The 25,422-nt window shown below is 49.7% G+C and overlaps 1 protein-coding gene across 4 annotated transcripts in view; it reads left to right on the forward strand.

The window, feature by feature from the left end:
• Window positions 1–25,422, forward strand: part of FLI1 (Fli-1 proto-oncogene, ETS transcription factor) — a 115,984-nt gene that overhangs the window by 68,191 nt on the left and 22,371 nt on the right. For all 4 annotated transcript variants that reach the window (XM_068159997.1, XM_068159998.1, XM_068159995.1 and 1 more), the window contains 3 exons: window positions 7,166–7,320; window positions 13,375–13,578; window positions 23,986–24,054. In XM_068159997.1, the coding sequence (XP_068016098.1) occupies window positions 7,166–7,320; window positions 13,375–13,578; window positions 23,986–24,054 (428 nt within the window). The remainder of the gene's footprint in view (window positions 1–7,165; window positions 7,321–13,374; window positions 13,579–23,985; window positions 24,055–25,422) is intronic.

Consider the following 25,422-nt stretch of genomic DNA (forward strand, 5'->3'; position numbering starts at 1 on the left):
TCTAGTGGGATTTGCTGCCATGGTCTAGCTCCAGCTGCTATTTGCTTTTACCTGTATGTGGTAAACACAATCCTTCCTCAGCCTGCTGAGCTTCTCTGCTTTCCTCATGCAGTTGGAGCTTTGTAACCTGTGTGCCTTTCCCCATCCTTTTTACAGCTTTCTTTGCCTCCTTTCCAGTGTGAACCTCCTCCTGAGGCACTGCTGAGAGTAGGGTTAAAGTCCTCTTAGGTGCAAGTGTGGAGGAACAATGATTCTGCCCTGATATCTCTGCTCACTCCCTAGAAGCAGCAGCACACTCTGTCTGTTTTTAGATCCTTCACTGAGCAAAAGGAAATATTAATTATATCTCCTTTCAAGTGTAAAGATTAACACTGAGCTGCCCCAATGGGGACTTACAGCAAAAAGGGTCAAACAGTGAAAGGAAAACAAGGGAGGAATGTAAGGGCAGGAAGATAGGGATAGTAAGGAGAAAATATCCCACTGAGCACAGCTGAGTCAGGCTCAGAAAGCACTGAACTCCCTCATTTTGCTCTTTCGAATGACAGCCAGAGGTGATTCCTAGACAGAGGCCCTGGGACAGTAATTGCTTTATTTCCAGGTACCTGGAACGCAGGCTTGAACTGTACAGAGAGCTTATTAGTCAATGCCAGGCTAGCTGCTTGTCCATTTTGGCCAGTCTAGCGTAAACCAAGCTCTTGGCATCCCCAGAGACTGCTACTGGAGCTGCTGGAACGAAGAGTCTTTGGACAGGCAGTGGGAATGAGTGCAGCTTCATATTCCTTGGCCTCTGCCGCTGCCACGCTGAGGAGACCTTCTGAAAGCAGCCTGTATCCAGTACCTTGCTAGATCCACAACCTGAGTGCCCAGAACCTGAGTGAGTCCAGCAGTTTGAAAGGCTGAAGGCTCTGTGAAAAGCCAAGGATTAATCTGGCATCTGAAATCTCCTCACACAAACCAGCCCAAATAATGAGGAAACCTTTGTGTAAATCCAGGGCTGCTTGTGGGCAGCTCCTGGACTAAGAAAGGAGCTACGTTCAATGAGCACACTGTTCGTGGCTCACAGCTCCCTCCTCACCCTGGAGTTGTTCCCCACACTGAATTCTTCTTTGTGTTGCTCCCAGCTACATCTACCTTCCGCAGGGCCACTGTTAGGTCTCTCGTCTTAGGCCATGGAGCTGCAAACAGTCATGGTTCAGGAGATGCAAAGATGGATCTTGATAGGCTGGAGAGCTGGGCACAAGCCAACCTCATGAATTTCAATAAGAGCGAGTGCAGGGTCCTGCATCTGGGTCGAGGCAATCCCAGGCACAAATACAGGCTGGGCAGTGACTGGCTGGAAAGCAGCCCTGAGGAGAGAGACTTGGGGGTGCTGGGGGACAAGAAGCTCAACATGAGCTCTCAATGTGCACTTGCAGCCCGCAAAGCCAATCAGATCCTGGGCTGCAGCAAGAGAAGTGTGGCCAGCAGGTCGAGGGAGGTGATCCTCCCCCTCTACTCAGCCCTGGTGAGACCCCACCTGGAGTACTGTGTCCAGTTCTGGAGCCCCTATTACAAGAGGGATGTGGAAGTGCTGGAGCATGTCCAGAGAAGGGCCAGGAGGATGATCAGAGGGCTGGAGCACCTCTCCTATGAGGACAGACTGAAGGAGTTGGGGCTGTTCAGTCTGCAGAAGAGAAGGCTCCGAAGTGACCTAATTGTGGCCTTCCAGTATCTGAAGGGGGCTACAGGAAGGCTGGGGAGGGACTGCTCAGGATCTCAGGCGGTGATAGGACTAGGGGGAATGGAATGAAGCTGGAGGTGGGGAGATTCAGGCTGGAGGTGAGGAGGAGGTTCTTCACCATGAGAGTGGTGAGACCCTGGAATGGGTTGTCCAGGGAGGTGGTCGAGGCCCCGTCCCTGGGGGTGTTTAAGCCCAGGCTGGATGAGGCTCTGGCCAGGCTGATCTAGTGTGGGGTGTCCCTGCCCATGGCAGGGGGGTTGGAACTAGCTGATCCTTGTGGTCCCTTCCAACCCTGAATGATACTATGATACTATGATACCTTCTTCTGGCCTTCCAGGACTTAGAGAAAGCTGGGGACAGACTTTTTAGCAGGGCTTGTTGTGGAATAACAAGAGGTAATGGTTTGGAACTAAAAGAGGCAGATTTAGACTAGATCTAAAGAAGAAATTTTTGACACTGATAGTGGTGAGACCTTGGCCCAGGTTGCCCAGAGAGGTGGAAGCTGTGCCATACCCTTGACCATTGCAGGTGAGGTTGCCTGGGGCTTTGAGCAACCTGCTCTAGCTACAGATGTCCCTGCTGACCGCAGGAGGTTTGAACTAGATCTTCAAAGGTCCTTTAACCCACACCATTCCATGGTCCCATTCCATGATTTAATGGTCTCCCCACTTGCTATCCCTGAAGATTTGAGGGCACTGTTATGAAGGACAGCTCAGTCTCCTGCCCAGTTAAGTTCTGGTAACTCTGTTCCCAGTGAGGTCTGTGCTCCTGCTAATCAGATTTCCACTGGGGTTAGCTCTGGATCCAACCACCCTGAAAACTGAAGGCATCTGTACAGCCACAGGGACACAAGCATCAGGTACATGGAGCGTGTTTAATGTCCTCTACCACTAACAGAGTGGCTTCTGATCCCACAGTGGTCAATCCGTGGTTGGTGAGGGCACCTCAGCCTCCTAAACTTCATTTCAGATGTGTCTCTGATACTTGGTTGTCTGGTTTTGGCTTCTGGGACAAACAGGGCAAGGCAGAGGACAGGCAGGGGCCTAACTGCCAAGCCAAGAGTCTGCAAAGTGAAAAATCATCAGAAAACCACTGAGGAGATATCTTGGTGCTGGAGCTATTTTGGTAGCTGGCTGTGTCGGTCATGTGAATGTGCACAGCCTTTAGCAGAGAGAGCAGAGACAGCCAAGGGCTCTGTGGTCTTCTCATGGGTGTCATTTCATGCCAGTAGAAAGCATGTATGCTCCTAGGCAGATAAGGGGTTTAGAAGACATCTTTATCTGAGAGTCTGGATATAGCTTCTAGTTCCACATGAGCATTAATTACACCAGTAACTGGTTTGTCACGTATTTGTGAGGGTAAGAAGCCTATACTGGGCCCAGTTCTGGGCCTCTCAGTTTAGGAAAGATGTTGAGTTGCTGGAAGGTGTCCAGAGAAGGGCAACAAAGCTGTGGAGGGGTCTGGAGCACAGCCCTGTGAGGAGAGACTGAGGGAGCTGGGGTTGCTCAGCCTGGAGAAGAGGAGGCTCAGGGGAGACCTCATTGCTCTCTACAACTCCCTGAAGGGAGGTGGCCAGGTGGGGGTTGGTCTCTTCTCCCAGACAACCAGCACCAGAACAAGAGGACACAATCTCAAGCTGTGCCAGGGGAGGTTCAGGCTGGATGTTAGGAAGAAATTCTTCCCAGCAAGAGAGATTGGCCATTGGAATGTGCTGCCCAGGAAGGTGGTGGAGTCCCCATCCCTGGAGGTGTTCAAGAGGGGCTTGGACGTGGCACTTGGTGCCATGGTTTAGTAGTCATGAGGTGTTAGATGCTAGGTTAGATGCTAGGGAGGTGGTGGAGTCACCATCACTGGAGGTGTTTAGGATGAGACTGGATGGGGTGCTTGTGCCATGGTTTAGTTGAGTAGATGCTGTTGGATAATAGGTTGGACTTGATGATCTTAAAGGTCTCTTCCAACCTGGTCTATCCTATCCTATCCTATCCTATCCTATCCTATCCTATCCTATCCTATCCTATCCTATCCTATCCTATCCTATCCTATCCTATCCTATCCTATCCTATCCTATCCTATCCTATCCTATCCTACCCTACCCTACCCTATCCTATTTCCTGATCCATTCTATTCTATATGAAAGATGGGGACCTATAAGAAGGTGGAGACAGTCTTTTTAGCAAGGTCTCTTGTGACAGGACAAAGAGTAATGGTTTGAAACAGGAAGAGGCAGATTTAGACTGGATGGAAGGAAGAAATCATACAGTGAAGTTGGTGAGACCCTGGCTGAGGTTGTCCAGAGAGGTGGGAGATGCTCCACACCTGAAACCATTCCAGGTCAGGTTTTCTGGGGCTCTGAGCAATCTGCTCTAGTTGAAGATGTCCCTGTTCATGGAGGGTAGGGAGGTCTAGATGAGCTTTCAAGGTCATTCCAACCCAGTCCATGATTCTATGATCACAGTGCATATCTCAGCTCTGGCAGAGCAGAGAGGAGCCAGTGAGCCTCTTAGGAGGCAGGAAGTTGTGCCAGCACTGCTAGGACCTGGGACATACTGAGTGCAGGGAATGCCAAGCAAATGTGACCATTGTGTCTGAAGGAGGGGAGAGCTTCACCCCAAAGATGGAAATCCACCCATGGGGGATGGTGCAGCTGCCCCCACCACTTAAAGTCAGCACCTGAGGTCCGAGTGAGGAGGCTCAGTCACTTCCCAGGGCCAGTGAGCACTAAGCTGAGCAGCCTGGACACCTTGAAGCAGGGATGTTCTTGCCATTTCACCAAGTCCTCTCAGGACAGCCTGTCCCTCAGGAGAGAATAAGATCCTTTGTGCTTGCCTCAGGGCTTTTTCTCTGGCAGAACAGGCAGCGTTTAACACCTGACACAGAGGCTTTCACCGGAGCGCTAGGAGCAATCCCTCTCCCTGTGAGAACTCTGCTGTCCCAGCTCAGGCTCTGCTCTGCCTGCCACGGGGACACGAAACCTTCAGCAGTTTGCCTCTCTGCAGGCGGATTTTGGTTCCCTGCCTGGAAAAACAGTAGGCAAAATAGTAAAACCTTAAATTCGAACATGTGTAACTTATACATCTTATTTCCATTTTCAAGCAACGTTCCCTCAGCAAGACATGAGGAAAAAATTACCATCTGCCTTCCAATATCTCGGTGGAGCATTTATCTCCCGGCCATGATAGCTGAACCTCAGTAATTTTCTCCCTCCCCCTCCACCATTCAGATTAAGAAACAAATTTGTTTAGTGTCCAAACACGGGAGGCTTGCCAGCTGAGCGCAGAGGGTGGGATTTGGTGGTGCACTGTCATAGCTCTCACCCTTCAGCAAATGGTTTCCTCCCAGGCTGTGTTGCTTCTGGCAGGGAAGAAGGATGGTTGTGTGATTAAAGCCTTGGCCTAGACTGCGCTGGATGCGAGCTCTGAGCTGGCTGTGCGGAGAGGCTGCACTAATGCGCCCTTGTAAGTTCACTGCAAGTAGCCAAAGAGGTCACCGAGAGCCAGCAACGTGTCCTTGTGGCCAAGAAGGCAAATGGTCTCCTGAGAGGCGTGAAGAGGAGTGTAAGCAGCAGGTTAAGGGAGGTTGTCCTCCTGCTCTGCTCTGTCCTAATGAGTCCACATCTGGAGAGTTGTGTCCGGTTCTGGGCTCCCCAGTTCAAGAGAGTCAGGCAACTAGTGGAGGGAATCCAACAATGATGCTGAGGAAACTGGAGCATCTCTGTGAAGAGGAAAGGCTTAGAGCTGGGACTGTTTAGCCTGGAGAAAAGCAGACTCAAAGGAGATCTTTTAGCCTGGAGAAAAGCAGACTCAAAGGAGATCTTCTCAATGCTCAGCAAGGGCTAGAGTGCTGAGAGGCAAGGGAATAGGGACAGGCTCTTTTCAGTGGTGCCCAGCACCAGAACAAGAGGACACAGTCTCAAGCTGTGCCAGGGGAAGGTTAAGCTGGAGGTGAGGAGAAAGTTCTTCCCAGAGAGAGTTGTTAGCCATTGGAATGTGCTGCCCAGGGAGGTGGTGGAGTCCCCATCCCTGGAGGTGTTCAAAAAAGGATTGGATGTGGCACTTGGAGCCATGGTTTAATTAGTCATGAGATGTTGGGTGACAGGTTGGACTTGATGATCGCTGAGGTTGTTTCCAACCTTATTGATTCTATGATTCTAAGAGGTAGTGGGCACAAACTGGAACCAATGAGGTTTCCAACTGGAGGAGAAACTTCTTTGCCATGAAGGTGCTGGAGCCCTGGAGCAGGCTGCTCAGGGAGGTTGTGGAGTCTCCTTCTCTGGGGAGATTCCAAACACACTTGGAAACTGTGATCCTGGGAAACTTGCTGTGGGTGACCTGGTTTTAGGAGTGGGGTTGGACAGGATTACCTCCAGAGGTCACTTCCAACCCCTACCATGCTGGGATCCTGGGATGCTGTAAAGGTGAGGGCAATAAGGCTGCCCTTCCCTGGTGCGTGTCCTGTGGCAGGCTGTGGATTGATATTTTAAGTGACCTCCAGAGGAAAAAAAACTTGAGTTGCTACAGCAGCTGGAGAAAAACAAAACCTGTGCTTGCTATCTGTGGTTTGGAGGCTCATAATTCTCCCAGAGTAGGACAGAGAAAGCCTACACCCTGCCAAGGATTTGTGTGCAGTCCAGGTCTCAGCACAGTGCCACCTGACTTGCTAAATGTTCCCTCCTCATCACTCCATCGACTCAGAAGCAAAACTGGAGCCAGAGCATTTTTTCACACACAGTTTCTGTGGTCTGAAGTTCTTGACTCATGCCTAAGGCACCTAAGATTTCTAGATTTCATATCCAAGAAGCAGTCAAGCCTGGGACTGCTAAGAAGAGAGAAAATCAGTTATATTTAGAGCACCAGAATTGTGAGCAGCATCTGAGGGAGCTGGGTTTCTTGAGCCTGGAGAAAGGAGGCTGAAGGGAGACCTCATTGCTTTCTACACCTCCCTGAAAGGAGGCAGGAGTGAAGTGGGGGTTGGTCTCTTCTCCCTAGTAACTTGAGATAGGATGAGAGGAAATGGCCTCAAGTTGCATCAGGGGAGGTTTAGATTGGACATGAGGAACAATTTCATCCCTAAAAGGGTTGGCAAGCCTGGCCCGGGCTGCCCAGAGCAGTGGTGGAGTCCCCATCCCTGCTGGGGTTTCAAAGCCATGTAGATGTTGTGCTGAGGGACATGGTTTAGTGGTGACCTGGCAGTGCTGGGTTAAGGACCATGGCTTTTGAAAGTCCCTCCTGTTTGCACCTCCAACTGGTTTCATTATCAGAGATCCATTCCATGAGACTCGTGGTTCACAGATCACCTCATGACAGTCGTGTGACAGGCCAGGAATGGCCTATGAAGAAACTCCCCTTAACTTTCCACCATTTCTGCAAGCCAAACCTTCCTTCTGCTGCAGCAGGGATGAAAGGTTCCTGACAATGCCAAGTTCACCTCTTTCCTTTCCTGTTCCAGGGAGTCCCCTGTAGACTGTAGCGTGAACAAATGCAGCAAACTCGTCGGAGCAGGGACAGAGTCCAGCCCCATGAGTTACAGCACCTACATGGATGAGAAGAATGGACCTCCTCCCAACATGACCACCAATGAGAGGAGAGTCATTGTCCCAGCAGGTACCATCACCACTAAACTCTCTCTGTCATCTTTCCTTGTGCTGTCTTTAATGTCCCAGCGGAGCAGATGAGGCTTGGTTAGCCACTCTGAGCCATGAGCCATAACGAAAGCAGGCTGAAGGTGAGGAGAAAGCTCTTCACAGAGAGAGCTGTTAGCCATTGGAATGTGCTGCCCAGGGAGGTGGTGGAGTCCCTGTCTTGGGAGGTGCTCAAAAAAGGATTGGATGTGGCACTTGGAGCCATGGTTTAGTTAGTCAGGAGGTGTTTGGTAATAGGTTGGGCTTGATGATCTCTGAGGTCTTTTCCAACCTTATTGATTCTATGAGCATATCAAAGTTTTGGGCTAGTGGGGATTTCCTGTATTATGTCCAGTTCTGGGCCCCTCAATTTAAGAAGGACATTGAGACTCTTGAATGTGTCCAGAGGGAAATGAGGCTGAGGAGTGGCCTCAAGCACAAGCCCTACAAGGAGAGGCTGAGGGAGCTGGGGTTGCTTAGCCTGGAGAAGAGGAGGCTCAAGGGAGACCTCATTGCTCTCTACAACTCCCTGAAGGGAGGTTGTAGCCAGGAGGGGGTTGGTCTCTTCTCCCATGCAAGCAGCACCAGAACAAGAGGACATAGTCTCAAGCTGTGCCAGGGGAGATTTAGGCTGGATGTTAGGAAGAAACTCTTCATAGAAAGAGTTATTGGCTTTTGGAATGTGCTGCCCAGGGAGGTGGTGGATTCACCATCCCTGCAGATGTTCAAGAGGGGATTTGATGTAGCACTTGGAGCCATAGTTTAGTTAGTCATGATCTGTTGGGTGACAGGTTGGACTTGATGATCCCTGAGGTCTTTTCCAACCTTATTGATTCTATGAGAATATCAAAGTTTTGGGCTAGTGGGGATTTCCTGTGCCCCAAGTGTATGCTCTAACTTGAATCAGCATAAGAAACAGATAGTCAGTGCTGCTTCTGGTTTATTTTGGCTTCTTCTTTTCTGGTGTGGAATGGAGCCTTGTGTTGGTGTGTTGAACCAAATCCATCCCCCAGCATGTGTCAGAGGAGACTCTGCAGTGCTTCCTGGGACACGTGTGCTATGATCAAAGAGCCACAGTTCCCAGGCAGGCATAAGCATGAAGTGGACCCAAATTATAACTCTCTTGATGCTCTGCAGGGTCCAGATGCACTTTTATGTCACATTGATTCAAAATGAGCTGGTTTGTTTTCGTTTCTTTCTTTAGGAGTAGAAAACCAGAATATGTCTCTCTCGCAGCAGCTCTGTTACATGAGCCTTCCAAAAACCACTCCACAGAGACATTCCTGCCCACTCCTGCTTGTCTGGGATATCCACGTCTGCAGCCTGAAGCTGGCAGGAAGCTTTGGGACAGTCAAGGATGAGAGCTGCTGAGGCAGGCAACCCGGAATGAGAGGCAATCTTTTCCCTGCAGAGTTTACAAACACCACCCTGGGGCACCCCGGGAACTCAGGATGCTGTTTATAAACTCATGGGAGACATCATGAGCCAGGTCCTGGCCCAATTTGCATCCCCAAATTCCCACTGATTTCAAGGGGTGCAGCTTTTAACCTTGGGAGCTGTGAGGGTTTCACCAAGGGTTGCAGCTGATGCGAGCAGATGAGCTGCTGGCAGAAAGAAAGGCGCTCGTGGAATTTAGCTCTGTGCTCCGCTCGTGGCTTGACCATGAACAGATGGCAGCTCCCAAGCATTTGTTTGCCATTTAGGCTGAAAAGGGAAGGCTTGAACTGAACATAGTGAGGGGAAGGCAATAAAAGTTTGACAGCAAATCTCATAGTCCAGTTGTTAGGATCTGCTTGGAGGGGCTGACTGGTCTGGTTGGGGACAGCATCAGATAGGTGGCCAGCATCAACACACAGGCCTGGAAAGGTGTAGCTGGTACCAACTGTGCCAGGGGAAGTTTAGGATGGAGGTGAGGAGAAAGTTCTTCCCAGAGAGAGTTGTTAGCCATTGGAATGTGCTGCCCAGGGAGGTGGTGGAGTCACCATCACTGGAGGTGTTCAAGAGGGGATTGGATGTGGCACTTGGTGCCATGGTTTAGTAGTCATGAGGTGTTGGTTGACAGGTTGCACTTGATGATCTTTGAGGTCTCTTCCAACCTTATTGATTCTATTCTTATTCTATTCTATTCTATTCTATTCTATTCTATTCTATTCTATTCTATTCTATTCTATTCTATTCTATTCTATTCTATTCTATTCTATTCTATTCCATTCCATTCCATTCCATTCCATTCCATTCCATTCCATTCCATTCCATTCCATTCCATTCCATTCCATTCGTCATTATTTTGCTAAGATACAACATTTATCCTGCTCTTCACCATGGTCTTCATGTATACTTTGAAGACCAAGTTTAGACTACCAGTACCTGAAAGAAGTACCTCGAGGAAAGCTGGGAAGGGACTTTTTGCAAGGGCTCATACTGATAGGATGAGAAGGAACAGATTGAAGCTTGAGGAGGGCAAATTTAGACTGGAGATTAGGAGGAAATCCTTTCCAGTGAGGGTGGTAAGACAGTGGAACAGGTTGCCCAGGTTGTGGATGTCCCCTCCCTGGAGGTGTTCAAGGTCAGGCTGGATGAGGCCTTGAGCAAGCTGGGCCGGTGGGAGGTGTCCCTGCCCATGGCAGGGGGTTGGAACTGGCTGATCTTTGAGGTCCCTTCTAACTCCAACCATTCTATGAATCTATGCTGAAGCTTAGTGTTGTTGCTGAAGCAGGGGAAATGAGTTTTGATGCCCTCAGTGGAAGAGAATGCTTAAAATCTCCTCTTTGAAAGAAAATGAAGAGGAAAAAATAGAGAGACAAAAGTCAAAGACTATTTTTCCCCTCCCCATGAGCATCCACAAATCAAACCCCTGAGATACTTGTGAAATAGCAGTGGCTTTGGAAGACAATAGTGAACATCATCCCAGATCTCCGCATCTGAAGCCAAACTCATCCAAGAAAGGCATTTGAAAATCTTAATGTAATCCAGAGTGAAGATTTATAGCACATTAGGGTGAAGATAGGCAAGAATAATGTCACATTAGGCTTGCAAATGTCACCATAATGAACTCAAAGCCTTGTGTCAAGAAGGGCCCTTTTTCGGAGGCCAGTCAATGTCTTTCCCGGTGATAAATCTGCCCAAGGAAGAGCTGAAATTCAAAAAGTGTTTGTTTAAAGGGAGACCACAAACTCACTCAGCCCTCAAAATGTTGTGCTTTCATTTTTCTTTCCCCCAAAGCTCAAGACAAACAACTCTTTCAATTAAAAACCCCCAAGGAGAGCCTCCCTTGAATACTCCCATTGTAACACTCACAGTCTTTTGCCAGGGCTTGGAAAGCAGAAATTAAATTGGCAGTGCCAAAATTGAACAGGAATCCATCTTTCCATCCCAAAGCAGCCTTGCAAAGGTGTGGAGTTGCAAGATCCATGTTTAAGACTCAGCTTTAAGCAGCTTGATTTAAGTGGAAGTTCAGGGAGGAAACACCACAGCTACAATTTCCACGTTCCTCGGTCTTACTTCCCCGTTTCATGCTGTTATTCTGGAGCTCAGGAATGCACCAGGCACAGCCACTACCTGACCTTTTGTCTCCAGGGATCCCTGCAGCCCCAGCACACCCACTCCTGAGCCCACACATTGTTTGATCCACCACCAAATGTGTGGCAGAGGCATTTCTTGTCCCTCCCCAAAGCACAACCTCCCAGCTGCGTGCCGGCTGCGTGTTTCAGGTCCATTTTCCCAGCTGCCATAGGACCTGAAGTGTTTGAGGCTGAGCTTAAGAGGAATGTCCCAGCTCTGATGGGCAGGTTAGACATCTCCAGAGTTAAGGCTTGGCTTTGCTGCAATGGAACATGGATTTGCAGCTTCTGCTTCCTGCTGGGATGCATGAGATTGAGCTTAGAGGAATGTCCCAGCCCTTATGGACAGATCAAGCATCTCCAGAGTTAAGGCTTGACATTGCTGCAATGGAACATGGAACTGCAGCTTCTGCTTCCTGCTGGGATGCATGAGGTTGAGCTTAGAGGAATGTCCCAGCCCTTATGGACAGATCAAGCATCTCCAGAGTTAAGGTTTGACTTTGCTGCAGTGGAATATGAATTTGCAGCTTCTATTTCCTGCTGGGATGCACGGGGAGAAGCTGGACAGGAAACATCTGAAAGCACAGATACGCTCTGAAAATGCCTCTGGAGGAGGGGTATCATGGCACAAATTCTTGCTGGGCCTGTCTGGTCTAACACTCTTTTGGAAGCTCAAAGGAAGGTTTCTTTTTTTAACTCCTGATGCAGCAAACCCTCACCATGGGGGCTGAAACTCCAGCAGGGTTCAATCTCTCTCTTACGTCACCCCCAGTAATAAAGATTCCACAGCTGGAGCGTTGCTGGCAGTTGATAGTGATGCATGAGACAGTGCAAAATCCACACTGCCCTCCAAGAGCTGTGCTGGTTTTACAGGGCTAGCAGAGGTAGAGCCGTGCTCTTGTCACAGATGTGACTCAGAGATCCATGGCAAGCTGCTCTGGTTAAGCAATAAGAGATGGGGTTTCTTTTTATTCAGAGTCCCTTTGCTGGCCATAAATACTCCAAGCTGAAAATGCCATCTGTTGGGACTTTGTAATGTGCTTGTGAAGGATGGTGTGACTTCTCCAGAGCTGATGTAATTATGCAGCACTGCAGACACGAAGCTGTGACAGGCATCCCCTTTCAGTCTGGAGTATTGTGTCCAGTTCAAGAGAGAGAACTACTGGAGAGAGTCCAGCAAAGATGCTGAGGGGCCTGGAGCATCTCTGTGAGGAGGAAAGGCTGAAAGTCCTGGGGCTGTTTGGCCTGGAGAAGAGCAGCCTGAGAGGGGATCTGAGCAATGCTCAGTAAGAGCTAAAGGGTGGGAGGAAAGAGGATGGGGCAGACTCTTTTCAGTGGTGCCAAGTGACAGGGCAAGGGGCACAAACTAGAATCCAGGAGGTTTCATTTGAACAGGAGGAGAAACTACTTTGGTGTGAGGGTACTGGAGCCCTGGAGCAGGCTGCCCAGAGAGGTTGTGGAGTCTCCTTCTTTGGAGAGATTCCAAACTCACCTGGACATTGTGATCCTGGGCAAGCTGCTGTGGGTGACCCTGATTGGTGGGATTGGACTAGATGATCCCCAGAAGTCCCTTCTAATCCCCATCAAGCTCTGTGATTCCAAGGGATAAGTTTGCTTTGGGAGGCTTTTTGCCAGAAGGAGGAAAGTCATGGTCAAATATCACCAATATTTTTCCCAAGCTCAGGTATAAGATTCAGGCAAGTCAAGAGAAGTCACCCTGCCAGAGGGCCAGTGTGATCAGTTTGAGACCTGTTATAGCCCAGAGCTTGTCTACCCTGGCAAAATGCATTGGGATCATAGAATCACAGAGTCATAGAATCAATAAGGTTGGAAAAGACCTCAGAGATCATCAAGTCCAACCTGTCACCCAACACCTCCTGACTAACTAAACCATGGCTCCAAGTGCTACATCCAATCCCCACTTGAACACTGCCAGGGATGGGGACTCCATCACCTCCCTGGGCAGCACATCCCAACAGCTAACAACTCTTTCTGTGAAGAACTTTCTCCTCACCTCCAGCCTAAACCTCCCCTGGTGCAGCTTGAGACTGTGTCCTCTTGTTCTGGTACTGCTTGCCTGGGAGACGAGACCAACCCCCACCTGGCCACAGCCTCCCTTCAGGTAGTTGGAGAGAGCAAGAAGGTCTCCCCTGAGCCTCCTGTTCTCCAGGCTAAGCAACCCCAGCTCCCCCAGCCTCTCTTCACAGGGCTGTGCTCCAGACCCCTCCCCAGCCTCATTGCCCTTCTCTGGACACCTTCAAGTCTCTCAATGTCCTTCCTAAGCTGAGTGTCCCAGAACTGGACACAGGACTCAAGGTGTGGCCTAACCGGTGCTGAGCACAGGGGCACAATGACCTCAGTAGATTCAATCCATTTGCTGTGGAAAGAATGGTTAATGCTTTGGTGGGAGTAGAGTGAGTGGTAGAGGCTTGAGGGTTCCATATGCTGTTACCAATCCTTTGTGTTCTTCCTGCCAGATCCCACGCTGTGGACCCAGGAGCATGTGCGCCAGTGGCTGGAATGGGCTATAAAGGAGTATGGCTTGATGGAGATTGACACCACCATCTTCCAGAACATGGATGGCAAGGAGCTCTGCAAGATGAACAAGGATGACTTCCTCAGAACCACCTCCAGCTACAACACAGAAGTCCTCTTGTCTCACCTCAGTTACCTCAGGGAAAGTAAGTGTTGCCCTGCCTCCTGCCAGCCCCTGGCATGCTGCTAGACTGAGCTTCTCGAGATCTTCTGGCAGGATAAAAAGCAGCAAGGGTGAAGGAGAAAAAATGGAGAAAGGCAAGCAGAGAGAGCAAACAAGGAGGGGAAGGACAAAAAAGTGGGTTGGAAAGCTAATTGTAGCCGAGATGGAGTTAGTGGTGCTATCAGGGAGGTGAAGAACTCAGCAGGACTCTTGAGAAGATTAGATAGGCTTACAGATAATGAAAACATCTGGGGCCACATGATAAAAAAGGCATACATTTGCTGGGGTGATTAAACCAAACATTAACTGATGGGTCACAGGCAAATTATTCCATAACTTTGAAGCTAGAGAGCTGGGTGCTTTCCATGAAGGCTTCTGGTAAAGGCTGACCCACAAAAGGCCAGGGGTAGAGATTGTCTACAGGCCTGGAGGCCCAGAAAGAGTTAAAACTACAGGAGTGGCTCCTCAGATGTAGGTGTGCTGAAGCAGACATCATGTAAAGTTCTGCTGGACCTCTTCATTGCTGCTATGTCCTGTAAATACAGCTTTCATTTGCATCCAGCTGAGGTGGTCTGGAAAAGTTGATGTTGGGGGAGGGAAATTTCAACCCACCACACCACTGGAGTATCTGCTGGAGCCAATCCTCCTTTTTGCTGTGAAAGGAGCTGTGATCACTCTTCTGAGCTGTTGGTGTTGGGAGTCTTAGATTCAAACCTTTCTAAGATGTTCTGTCCATAGCTTCCAAACACCTCCTTTTCATCTCTAAAATAGAGGTAAAAGCATTTCCTTCCTTCACAAAGATGGGCGGAATGGAATGGAATGGAATGGAATGGAATGGAATGGAATGGAATGGAATGGAATGGAATGGAATGGAATGGAATAGAATAGAATAGAATAGAATAGAATAGAATAGAATAGAATAGAACAGAACAGAACAGAACAGAACTAACCAGGTTGGAAAAGCCCTTGGAGATCATCGAGTCCAACCTATCACCCAACACCATCTAAACAACTAAACCATGGCACCAAGTGCCTCATCCAGTCTCTTCCTAAACACCTTCAGTGATGGTGACTCCACCACCTCCCTGGGCAGCACATTCCAATGGCCAGTCTCTCTTGCTGGGAAGAACTTCTTCCTAACATCCAGCCTAAACCTCCCCTGGCACAGCTTGAGACTGTGTCCTCTTGTTCTGGTGCTACTTGCCTGGGAGAAGAGAGCAACCCCCTCCTGGCTACAACCTCCCTTCAGGGAGTTGGAGAGAGCAAGAAGGTCTCCCCAGAGCCTCCTCTTCTCCAGGCTGAGCAACCCCAGCTCCCTCAGCCTCTCCTCACAGGGCTGTGCTCCAGACCCCTCCCCAGCTTCGTTGCCCTTCTCTGGACACCTTCCAGCAGCTCAACATCTTTCCTAAACTGAGTGGCCCAGAACTGGACACAGGACTCAAGGTGTGGCCTAACCAGTGCTGAGCACAGGGCACAATGACCTCCCTGCTCCTGCTGGCCACACTGTTCCTGATGCAGGCCAGGATGCCATTGGCCTTCTTGGCCATCTGGGCACACTGCTGGCTCATGTTCAGTCTACTATGAACCAATATAATTGCACAATTGTGAGGCCAGAGAACACCTGGCCACATGGTCCAATGTTTTTTTTTTCGGTGAGATAGCTTTAATGTGAATATAATTATTTGAGGATCAAAAAATGATGGTTGGACTTGCTGGGTTTAGAGGTATTTTCCACCCTTAGTGATTCTGTTCTATGAATTCAGGAGAAAATACCATAGAATCAACAAGGCTGGAAAAGACCTCAAGGATCATCAAGTCCAACCTGTCATCCAACACCTCATGACCACTAGACAATGGCACTGAGTGCCACATCCAATTCCCTCTTGAACACCTCCAGGGCCCTGGGTTGTTTCCAGACAGGGGGCTGAGGAGAGAGCAAAGAATAGAGCCAGGACATAAAGCAAGGTGGGAGGGCAAGGAAAGCTAGAAAGAAAAAAAGTCTTCTCTTCTCCACTGGGATGTCCAATTGTGATGTGAAGGCAGCTGAAAGTGTCTCCATCTGGCCAGGGCAAAAGCAAAGCAGCAAGACAGGATTCATTGAGGGTGTTCCTTCAAAGCTGCTCAACACTGGTCTCTCCCTGCCTCTGCTACCAGCAGTGGGAGGTTCACAGATTACAGTGGGAGAAGAGTTAGCTCACAGCTGGGTGCCTCTGTAAGCCCCACCTTTATTTTGACAGCAAGGTCAAGCCAAGGAAATGATTCACAACCCAGAAGCAAATGGTTGGACTTCAACAGTTTTTGTCCCTCGTGGGGACAACTTCCCAGCCAAAAGAAGCTGCAGATTTCACCCTGTTTCATCAGCAACTCACTGCTGGCTCACAGAACATCTCAAAGCTGTAGCAGACAACAAGGAACTTCCTAGTTTGGATTTCCATGTAGAATTGGACATGTTAGAGTGTGTCCAGAGGAGGGCCACGAGGATGAGCAGAGGGCTGGAGCACCTCTCCTGTGAGGACAGACTGAAGGAGTTGGGGCTGCTCAGTCTGCAGAAGAGAAGGCTCCGAGGTGACCTCATTGTGGCCTTCCAGTATCTGAAGGGGGCTACAGGAAGGCTGGGGAGGGACTGCTCAGGATGTCAGGTAGTGATAGGACTAGGGGGAATGGAATGAAGCTGGAGGTGGGGAGATTCAGGCTGGAGGTGAGGAGGAAGTTCTTCCCCATGAGAGTGGTGAAGCCCTGGAATGGGTTGTCCAGGGAGGTGTTTAAGCCCAGGCTGGATGAGGCTCTGGCCAGGCTGATCTAGTGTGGGGTGTCCCTGCCCATGGCAGGGGGGTTGGAACTAGATGATCATTGTGGTCCCTTCCAACCCTGACTGATTCTGTGATTCTATGATTGCACACTTGGGTGGGAAATTGTAAGGCAGTTGGTGAAGCTGATGTTGCCCTGGGCCAAACCTGCTGACTTCGGCAGGGCAAATCAGACTCTGTGTAACCGGAAATGTTTCTCCATTCCCACAAGATAAATCCCCAAGAGAGACACTTGCAGTGTCTTATTGATAAGATTTGAGAATTGACAGGAGGAGATGAAGGAGTTGTATGGCTTTGGAATCAAAGGACCAGGCTGAATCTGAAGAGGTTGGCAGAAGAGTTGAATTCTTCTGTCGCTTCAGCTCCAGACAGCATCTCTGGCGACCAGCCCAAGAGTTAGGTATCACAGCACCAGAGAATCACAGGATTGTTTTGGTTGGAAAAGACCTTTAAGATCATCAGTTCCATCCATTATCTAACTCTATCAAAGTCTGCTGCTGAACTGTGTCCCTCAGCACCACATGGAATGTGCTGCCCAGGGAGGTGGTGGAGTCACCATCCCTGGAGGCGTTCAAGAGGGGATTGGACGTGGCACTTGGTGCCATGGTTTAGTCATGGGGTCTGTGTTGATAGGTTGGACTTGATGATCCTCGAGGTCCTTTCCAACCTAAGTTATACTGTGATACTATGATACATCTCTGTGTCCCTCAGCACCGCATCTCTGTGTCCCTCAGCACCGCATCTCTGTGTCCCTCAGCACCACATCTCTGTGTCCCTCAGCACCGCATCTCTGTGTCTTTTAAACACTTCCAAGGATGGGGATTCAATCACCTCCCTGGCCAGCCTGTTCCAGTCTTTGAGAACCCTTTCAGGGATGAAGTTTCTTCCAATATCTAACCTAAACCTTCCCTGATGCACTCTGAGGTCACTTCCTCTTGTCCTATCACTTGTTCCTTGGGAGAAGAGACCAACTTCCCCTGGCCCCAGCCTAATTTCAGAGAATTGTAGAGAGCCAGGTGGTCTTCCCTCAGCCTCCTTTTCTCCAGGCTGAACACCCCCATTTCCCTCAGCTGCTCCTCACCAGCCCTGTTCTCCAGACCCTTCACCAGCTTTTTCACCTTTCTCTGGACCTGCTCTAGCCTACAGTATTTGAGGTACAACCTCAGCAGTACCAAACACAGGGGGATGACCTGTGCCCTAGTTCTGCTGGCCACACTCTTGCTGATGCAAGCCAGGATGCTGGTGACCTTCTTGGCCACGTGGACCAGCACCTCAAGGTTCTTTTTGTGCTGGGGTATCCCATTACTTGAAGTGACCAAGCAAAGCACCAGCAGTTGTATCCTTGCTGCTGTCCATACAGAGCGATCTTGGACAGCCTGCTGTGGGTGACCCTGCTTTAGCAGGGGGGGTTGGAATGAACTCTCCCCAGAGGTCCCTTCCAACCCCTACCATTCTATGGAAACCCCAGCAACTTGGCTGGGTTCAGACAGATTAGTCAATCCCATTTTGCAGGGATACATGCAGGAGGAGGGCTCAATCCCAGCCCATCCCCAGCTCGTGGGGGCTGTTCTGAGACATCAGGCAAGCTCTGTCCTTATTAAAACAAGCTCCTGTCTGCGTGGAGGCCGGGCAGGCTCGGAGGAGCATTCCTTTCCCTGCAGCTGCTCCTTGCACTGCCTAATGACAGTCTGGTTTCTGGATTGCTGGTTAACTCCCTCATGGAGTAACGCCTTCCAAAGGAGCTTATTGTTTTTCCAGACTGATTTCCAGCGGATGTTTAGGGCTGAGCCCCTGAGCTCAGTGCCATGGGGAGATGGGCTTTTATTCAGCAAGTTTCCCCTCTTGTGAGGTTGGTTGTTTCAGAGGCATCCAGCTCTGCTCCTGCAGAGTGTTCTCCTGCCTGGAGTATCACAGAATTGTCAGGGTTGGAAGGGACCCCAAGGATCACCTAGTTCTGACCCCCCTGCCATGGGTAGAGACACCTTCTGCTAGATCAGGTTGCCCAGAGCCACATCCAGCCTGGCCTCAAACACATCCAGGGATGATTTTAATATGTGATGCCAACAAGGCACAGGAGTACTTTTGGGAATTGCAGATCTATAGCTGGACTATAGATCCTTCATCACCCCCAGGATCTGAAGCTGGATATGTGATGAGTAGTGAACCCTCAACTCTGAGCTTTGCTTCCCAAGGCTGATCTGAGCTTTCTGAGCCTGTTTGCCAGAGAGAGGTTGTGGAGTCTCCTTTGCTGGAGACTTTCAAACCCACCTGGACACTGTGATGCTGGGCAACCTGCTCTAGGTGACCCTGCTTTAGCAGTGGGGTTGGACTGCATGATCTCCAGAGGTTCTTTCCAGCCCCCACTGTTCTATGATGCTGTGATCAGAACCTTGCAGCTGTTTCCTGCTTTCGTAAGCTATTGAGGCAGTCAGGAATTCAGACATCTCTGATCTTCAGCTCTGAGACTTTCAGAAGCCACTTCTGCATCACACTCTGTCCTATAGAGTCTCTCAAAATGATCCTTTATTTTTCCCCCAGGGAATTTCCTGCCTATCTCCTCCAAACAATCATCTCTCTTAATAGTTCTTCTAGTTTCTACTCCAAGATCATGAAAGATGCCCTGGCTTTGTCTTCTTCTTGCTCACCCCCCTTGCACCTTCACCCTCCAGAGTGGCTGTGCTGTGCTGATGTATTCTTTCAGACACAATTTGCCTGCTAAACCTTTTCCAGCAGAAGGGAGATGTGAATGTTTTCATGCCACGTTTTAAGATGAGAATCAGCAAACTCCTGGCCAAGCTGTCAGCCCCTGGCTTGGACAGCAGCACTCTGCGCTGGGTGAGGAACTGGCTGGAGGCTGAGCCCAGAGAGTGGTGGTGAATGGTGCCACAGCCAGCTGGAGGCCAGATCAGTGTTGGGCCCCATCCTGTTCCATATCTCTCTTGATTATCTGGATGAGGGGACTGAGTCAGTCATCAGCAAATTTGCAGATGACATCAAGTTGGGAGCAGATATTGATCTGTTAGAGGGTAGAAGGGCTCTCCAGAGGGACCTTGCCAGGCTGGACAGATGGGCAGAGTCCAACAGGATGGCATTCAACAGGTCCAAGTGCCAGGTGCTACATATTGGCCACAACAACCCCAGGCAGTGCTACAGGCTGGGGTCAGAGTGGCTGAGAGCAGCCAGGCAGAAAGGGACCTGGGGGGTACTCTTTGACAGCAGCTGAACACGAGCCAGCAGTGTGCCCAGCTAGCCAAGAAGGCCAATGGCATCCTGGCCTGTATCAAGAATAGTGTGGCCAGCAGGAGCAGGGAGGTCATTGTGCCTTGTACTCAGCACTGGTTAGGCCACACCTTGAGTCTTGTGTCCAGTTCTGGGCCCCTCAATTTAAGAAGGACATTGAGACACTTGGATGTGTCCAGAAAAGGGCAATAAGGCTGGGGAGGGGTCTGGAGCACAGCCCTGTGAGGAGAGGCTGAGGGAGCTGGGGTTGCTTAGCCTGGAGAAGAGGAGGCTCAGGGGAGACCTTCTTGCTCTCTCCAACTACCTGAAGGGAGGTTGTAGCCAGCTGGGGGTTGGTGTCTTCTCCCAGGCAACCAGCATCAGAACCACAGGACACAGTCTCAAGCTGTGCCAGGGGAGGTTTAGGCTCGAGGTGAAGAGAAAGTTCTTCCTAGAAAGAGGAATTGGAATGTGCTGCCCAGGGAGGTGGTGGAGTCCCCATCCCTGGAGGTGTTCAAGAGGGGATTGGATGTGGCACTTGGTGCCATGGTTTAGTAGCCATGAGGTGTTGGGTGCCAGGTTGGTCTTGATGATCCTTGAGGTTTCTTCCAACCTTATTGATTCTATGAGAACCCAAAGAAGCCAGAACTATCACCTCCTGTCCTTTTCCTGTCTAGTCATGGGGGTCAGCTGCGTGTGGTGTGTTCAAATGAAAAGAGCCTGAAGGGGAAAGAATGAGACTGTGGTGAGAAGCAGAAAAGTGCTTTGTGGTTTCCAGCCATATATTAATGCCAAACAAAACTACACTGCTAAATGCAGCAGAACCTTGATTCTCTGAGACGTGGTGGGAAGGCCACGTGGCCTTCAGAAGGTGAGGATAAAAAGGACTTCCAGATGAAACAGACTTGAGGGTTGTGAAACCATCTCAGAAGGCTGAGCTGCCTTGTGAAAAGAAAGGGGTTGGGGGGGAGGGAGGGAGGGAGGGAAGCCCCCCCCAACCCCTCTCCTGCTCTGCTTTTCAGTCATTTTCCATCATCCTCAATGCAAGGGAAATAAAAGAAGAAAGGAAAAGGTGTCTGAGGGGGGAGAAACCACAAGATAAAATGTTTAATATTAATTATAGGAGAATAGGCCTGGACTTTATTAATGAAAAGAGTGTTTCCAGAGGGAGCTGATTTAATCTAAGCTGTCACTGACCCAGCAAGGGGTGGAGAGAATAAGAATGAAACAAAAAAAACCTTCATCCCAGCCAAAGTTTTGCCCAAGAATGAGCAGCCTGGCTTCTCTCTGTCTGTCTGTCTGCTTCTCTCTGTCCTGATCTGTGCTTTCTGCCTTTCTCTCTTTCCCTCCTTCACTGAAAAGCCTTTAATAGGAAACACATTTCCTTTTCTGTGGTGTTCCCACCAGAAACCTCAGACTGTCGGGCAAAGGTGAGAACTTCTAGCAATTAAACTGGGGGGGAAGGAGGAACCACCACTTTCCAGTGGCTTGGGCTGCATTTTTGAACCTAAAGCAGCTATAGGTCGATCAGGCAGGCTTGTTCAGTGCTATTCATCACCCCACCCCCTCGGCCCAGCAGTGCAACCAGGCATTTGCAGCCTGTTTAGTCACAGAAATCCCTGCTTGTGAATTCCCCAGCACTTCCCTGTCTGGCTGGGGAGACCCAGGCTGGGCATTGCGTTCAGGACCTACTGCTCATCATCTGAGAAGGAAAGAGTGGTGAACAGAAGTTTCACCAATGATATCCAAGAGAGAAATGTCAAAACTAGAGGATTTAGGTGGGCAGAGCTGCTGCAATTCCTCCCCCACTAGCAGAAGACCAACCAGTCTCTTAATATTGGAGTCAATCCCTTTGGCTATTTGCAGCTTTCACAGTCAAGGTACCCTTGGGATCCCTTTGACCTCTTTCCCTTCTAGTCCCTGAAATTCTGTGTCCAGATCTGGAGCCCTAAACACATGAACATGGACCAGGTGGAATAGGTCCAGAGGAGACCACAAAAATGATGTGAGGGCTGGAGCACCTCTCCTGTGAGGACAGGCTGAGGGAGCTGGGGTTGCTCAGCCTGGAGAAGTGAAGGCTCCAGGGAGACCTTAGAGCAGCCTTCCAGTACCTGGAGGGGGCTCCAAGACAGCTTGGGAGGGACTTTATAGAAGGGCTTGTAGCAATAGGATGACGGGAAATAGATTGAAACTGTAGCAGGGTAGATTTTGCTTGGGCAATAGGAAGTTCTTTATTATGAGTGTGGTGGAACACAGGAAAGGGAGGTGAAAGCTCCATTCAAGGTCGTGCTTGAAGAGGCTCTGAGCACCCTGATCTAGTTGAAGATGCCCCTGCTCCCTGCAGCAGAAGACTTTTAAGGGCTTGTTCCACCCCAGTGCATTCTATGACTCTAGTTTACCACCTTATCCACCCAGGTCTTTTGAAACATCCCATCCTGCAGCATCTGGCAGCATCCATCCTCTCTCTGAGCAGGCTTTGGTTTCCACCACCTTCCACCTCTGTGTGCACGCTGGCTTGTGCAGGTCTTTGGCTTTGTTTGCATCCAGGGCAGAAAAATCAATTCATAGGAACACAAAGGCAGTGAGAGCCAGCACCTGCAGTGGCTGTTGCTTCTGGCAGCTACTACAGGAAGGCAAGCCCTGCTGTGAATACTGCTGAGGGACAAGTGAGGTCAGTGCTCTTTGGGATCATGAGGATGATGGGAATGTGTGTCACAGGATCCTAATCAGACAGTCTGTAGTACCTGCAGAAGAGATGTTCTTAGCTCTGCCAAAGAACATGGGGATGCCCAGGGGCACAAATCTATGCTGTTTGCTGTCATTTGCTGAGGACCAAGTACCCTAGGTGGAGAGAATCTCCCTGAGCAGAGGGCTGTGCAGATGCAAAGAGCAGAAAGTGTCTACAAAAGCACTTCTCCCCCACACCCACCCCTGGCCAGCTTGGTGCCCTGCTCCAGTTCACATCATCGGCCCCCACGGAGAAAAGTCCTCTGCCTTGTTAGGAATGCCACTGCCTGATGCAATGAGCTGGAGGAGATGTGTAGGGCAAACACATCTAACTAGACAGCCATGAAATGTCCATTACATGCTGGCTTTCACAACAGCTCCCAGGGCCTCTTCCTTCCACTTCCACAGGAGTCTACAGGAGAAACGAAGTAAAATGGTTAGAGAGCAACATTTCCACCACAGGCTGGGCAAAACAAAGACCCTTCCAGTGGCCTCTTTGTTGTGCTTCTCTTGTTTCAAGTGGGGCTGGAAGGAGAGGCCACTCAGCCAGGAAAGCTACCTTACAATTCCACAAAGCATGGGAGATGCTGGAATAGGTCAAAGTTAGAGCCAGATGGGAGACAGTCTCTTCTCCCTAGGAGGAAGTGAAAGGATGATAGGAAATGGCCTCAGGGGATGTTTAGGTTGGGCATTAGAAGCTGCTTCATCACTGAAAGGGTTCACAAAGACTGGAACAGGCTGGCCCAAGGAGGTGGTTGAATCTCCATCCCTGGAGGGGTTTGAAAGCTGTAGAGATGTGGTGCTGAGGGCCATGGCTTAGCACCAGCCTTGGGAGAGTTAGAGGATGGTTGGACTCGATGGTCTTAGAGGTCTTTTCCAACTGAACCAATTCCATGATTCAATGATACCAGTGAGACTTTTGCAGCTGTAGGCCCAAGATCAAACATGTGACACTCTGAAAATGTTCAGATCCTGACAGTGCAACTCAACTCATGTCACTTCTTCTGTATGTTCCTCAAGAAAAGGAAATGTCTCTATCGCAGCTGGAGAGAGAGAAAAGCTTCTTCCTTAGGGATACAACCAGTCTCACAGTGCAGATTCACTGAATGGATTGGGTTGGAAGGGATCTTTAAAGATCATCTAGCCCAGGGAGGTGGTAGAAGCCTCATCCCTGGAGGTTTTCAAGGCCAGGCTGGCTGTGGCTCTGAGCAACCTGCTGTAGTGTGAGGTGTTCCTCCTTATTTCAGGGGGGTTGGAACTGGCTGATCCTTGAGGTCCCTTCCAAGCCTAACAAGTCTACGATTCTGTGATACTATGATTCTTCAATAAGCAGAGACATCCCCAACTAACTCAGGCTGCTCAGACCCCATAAAGCCTGAGCTTATTTTCTAGAGGCTTTGCTGTGACAGATGTTGCCCAGGGAGGTGGTTGAGTCATCGACCCTGGAGGCGTCCAAGGGGAGATTGGATGTGGCACTTGGTGCCATGGTCTGGTCATGGGGTCTGTGTTGATAGGTTGGACTCGATGATCCTCGAGGTCCTTTCCAACCTAAGTTATACTGTGATACTGTGATATTATAACCTCTCTAAATGTCCCACACATCCAGACTGCAATAACTCCCTTTCTTTTCCTTACAGGTAGCTCACTGCTGGTCTACAACACTCCACCCCACACAGAAACCTCCTCACGTCTTGCCACCAAAGAAGGTCAGTCTTGGCTTCCTGTGCTCTCATGATGGTTTTGATGGAGATAAAACTAAACCTTTGATATTAATCCTTGTCATGCAAATGCTCTGATCTGTACAGCATGGTTAAAGCTGAATAACTCAGAGTTTGCAGCCTTACTGATGCTGGGAATCACAGCTCCACTTGTGCAGCCAACACTGGGGCATACTGTGTCTGTGCCTTTCACACTGGGTTGACTCAAGGAGTCACCATCCCGGGAGGAGTTCAAGAGGATGCTCAGTCAGCTATTTAGAACAACTAAGAGCTGGGCTGGCTCCTGTTTGAATTAAGCAGACACACACACACGTGTCCCTTCACAGACCCCACCCTGAACACACAAACACACAGACACACACACATCCAAGACTGTGCTCCTTCTGCCTTGGGCCAGGTGGCTGCTAAAAATCAAGGGAAGAAAGCTGTGATTTGAGCTGTTAAAGAGGAATGCTCCATGTTAGGCTACACCTTCAGTCCTGTGTCCAGTTCTGGGCCCCTCAGTTTAAGAAGGACATTGAGACACTTGAAGGTGTCCAGAGAAGGGCAACAAGGCTGGGGAGGGGTCTGGAGCACAGCCCTGTGAGGAGAGGCTGAGGGAGCTGGGGTTGATTAGCCTGGAGAAGAGGAGGCTCAGGGGAGACCTTCTTGCTGTCTACAACTACCTGAAGAGAGGTTGTAGCCAGGAGGGAGTTGGTGTCTTCTCTCAAGCAACCAACACCAGAACAAGAGGACACAGTCTCAAGCTGCACCAGGGGAAGTTTAGGCTGGAGGTGAGGAGAAAGTTCTTTCCAGAAAGAGGAATTGGCCATTGGAATGTGCTGCCCTGGGAGGTGATGCAGTCCCCATCCCTGGAGGTGTTTAAGAAGGGATTGGATGTGGCACTTGGTGCCATGGTTTAGTCCTGAGATCTGTGGTGACAGGTTGGACTTGGTGATCTTTGAGGTCTCTTCCAAGCTTGGTGATTCTGTGATGCAAAAGTGCACTCCTCTGAGTTTGTAAGGCCCTTTATCACTGCATGTTGAGCCTGAAGCCTCTCAGGCAGGAGAGAAATTGAGGGAGGAGGGAGGAAAAAACCAGAAGTTCCTCCTCCTCCATTTTTTTTACTGCCCTCGAGTGTGTTTCCTTGAGTGCAGAAGTTTGCATTTGATTCCTGTCAGCCAGGCGATTTGAACTTCACCTGATACTTTCATCGTGTGTCAATGAAGGACTAAACACACCCCTGGGATGGGCCAATAAAAATTGAGAGCTAGCATGGAAATGTTGAAATCCCATCTACCCCTCCTCTGCCATTTCTTCCTACAAGGCATAAATTTCCTCTGCTTTTATTTGATGCCTGCCTGCTGCTCTGGGCTG

This window comes from Melanerpes formicivorus, unplaced genomic scaffold (assembly GCF_026170545.1).
Source record: "Melanerpes formicivorus ecotype bairdi unplaced genomic scaffold, bMelFor1.0.p_v2 SCAF_47, whole genome shotgun sequence".
NCBI lineage: Eukaryota > Metazoa > Chordata > Aves > Piciformes > Picidae > Melanerpes > Melanerpes formicivorus.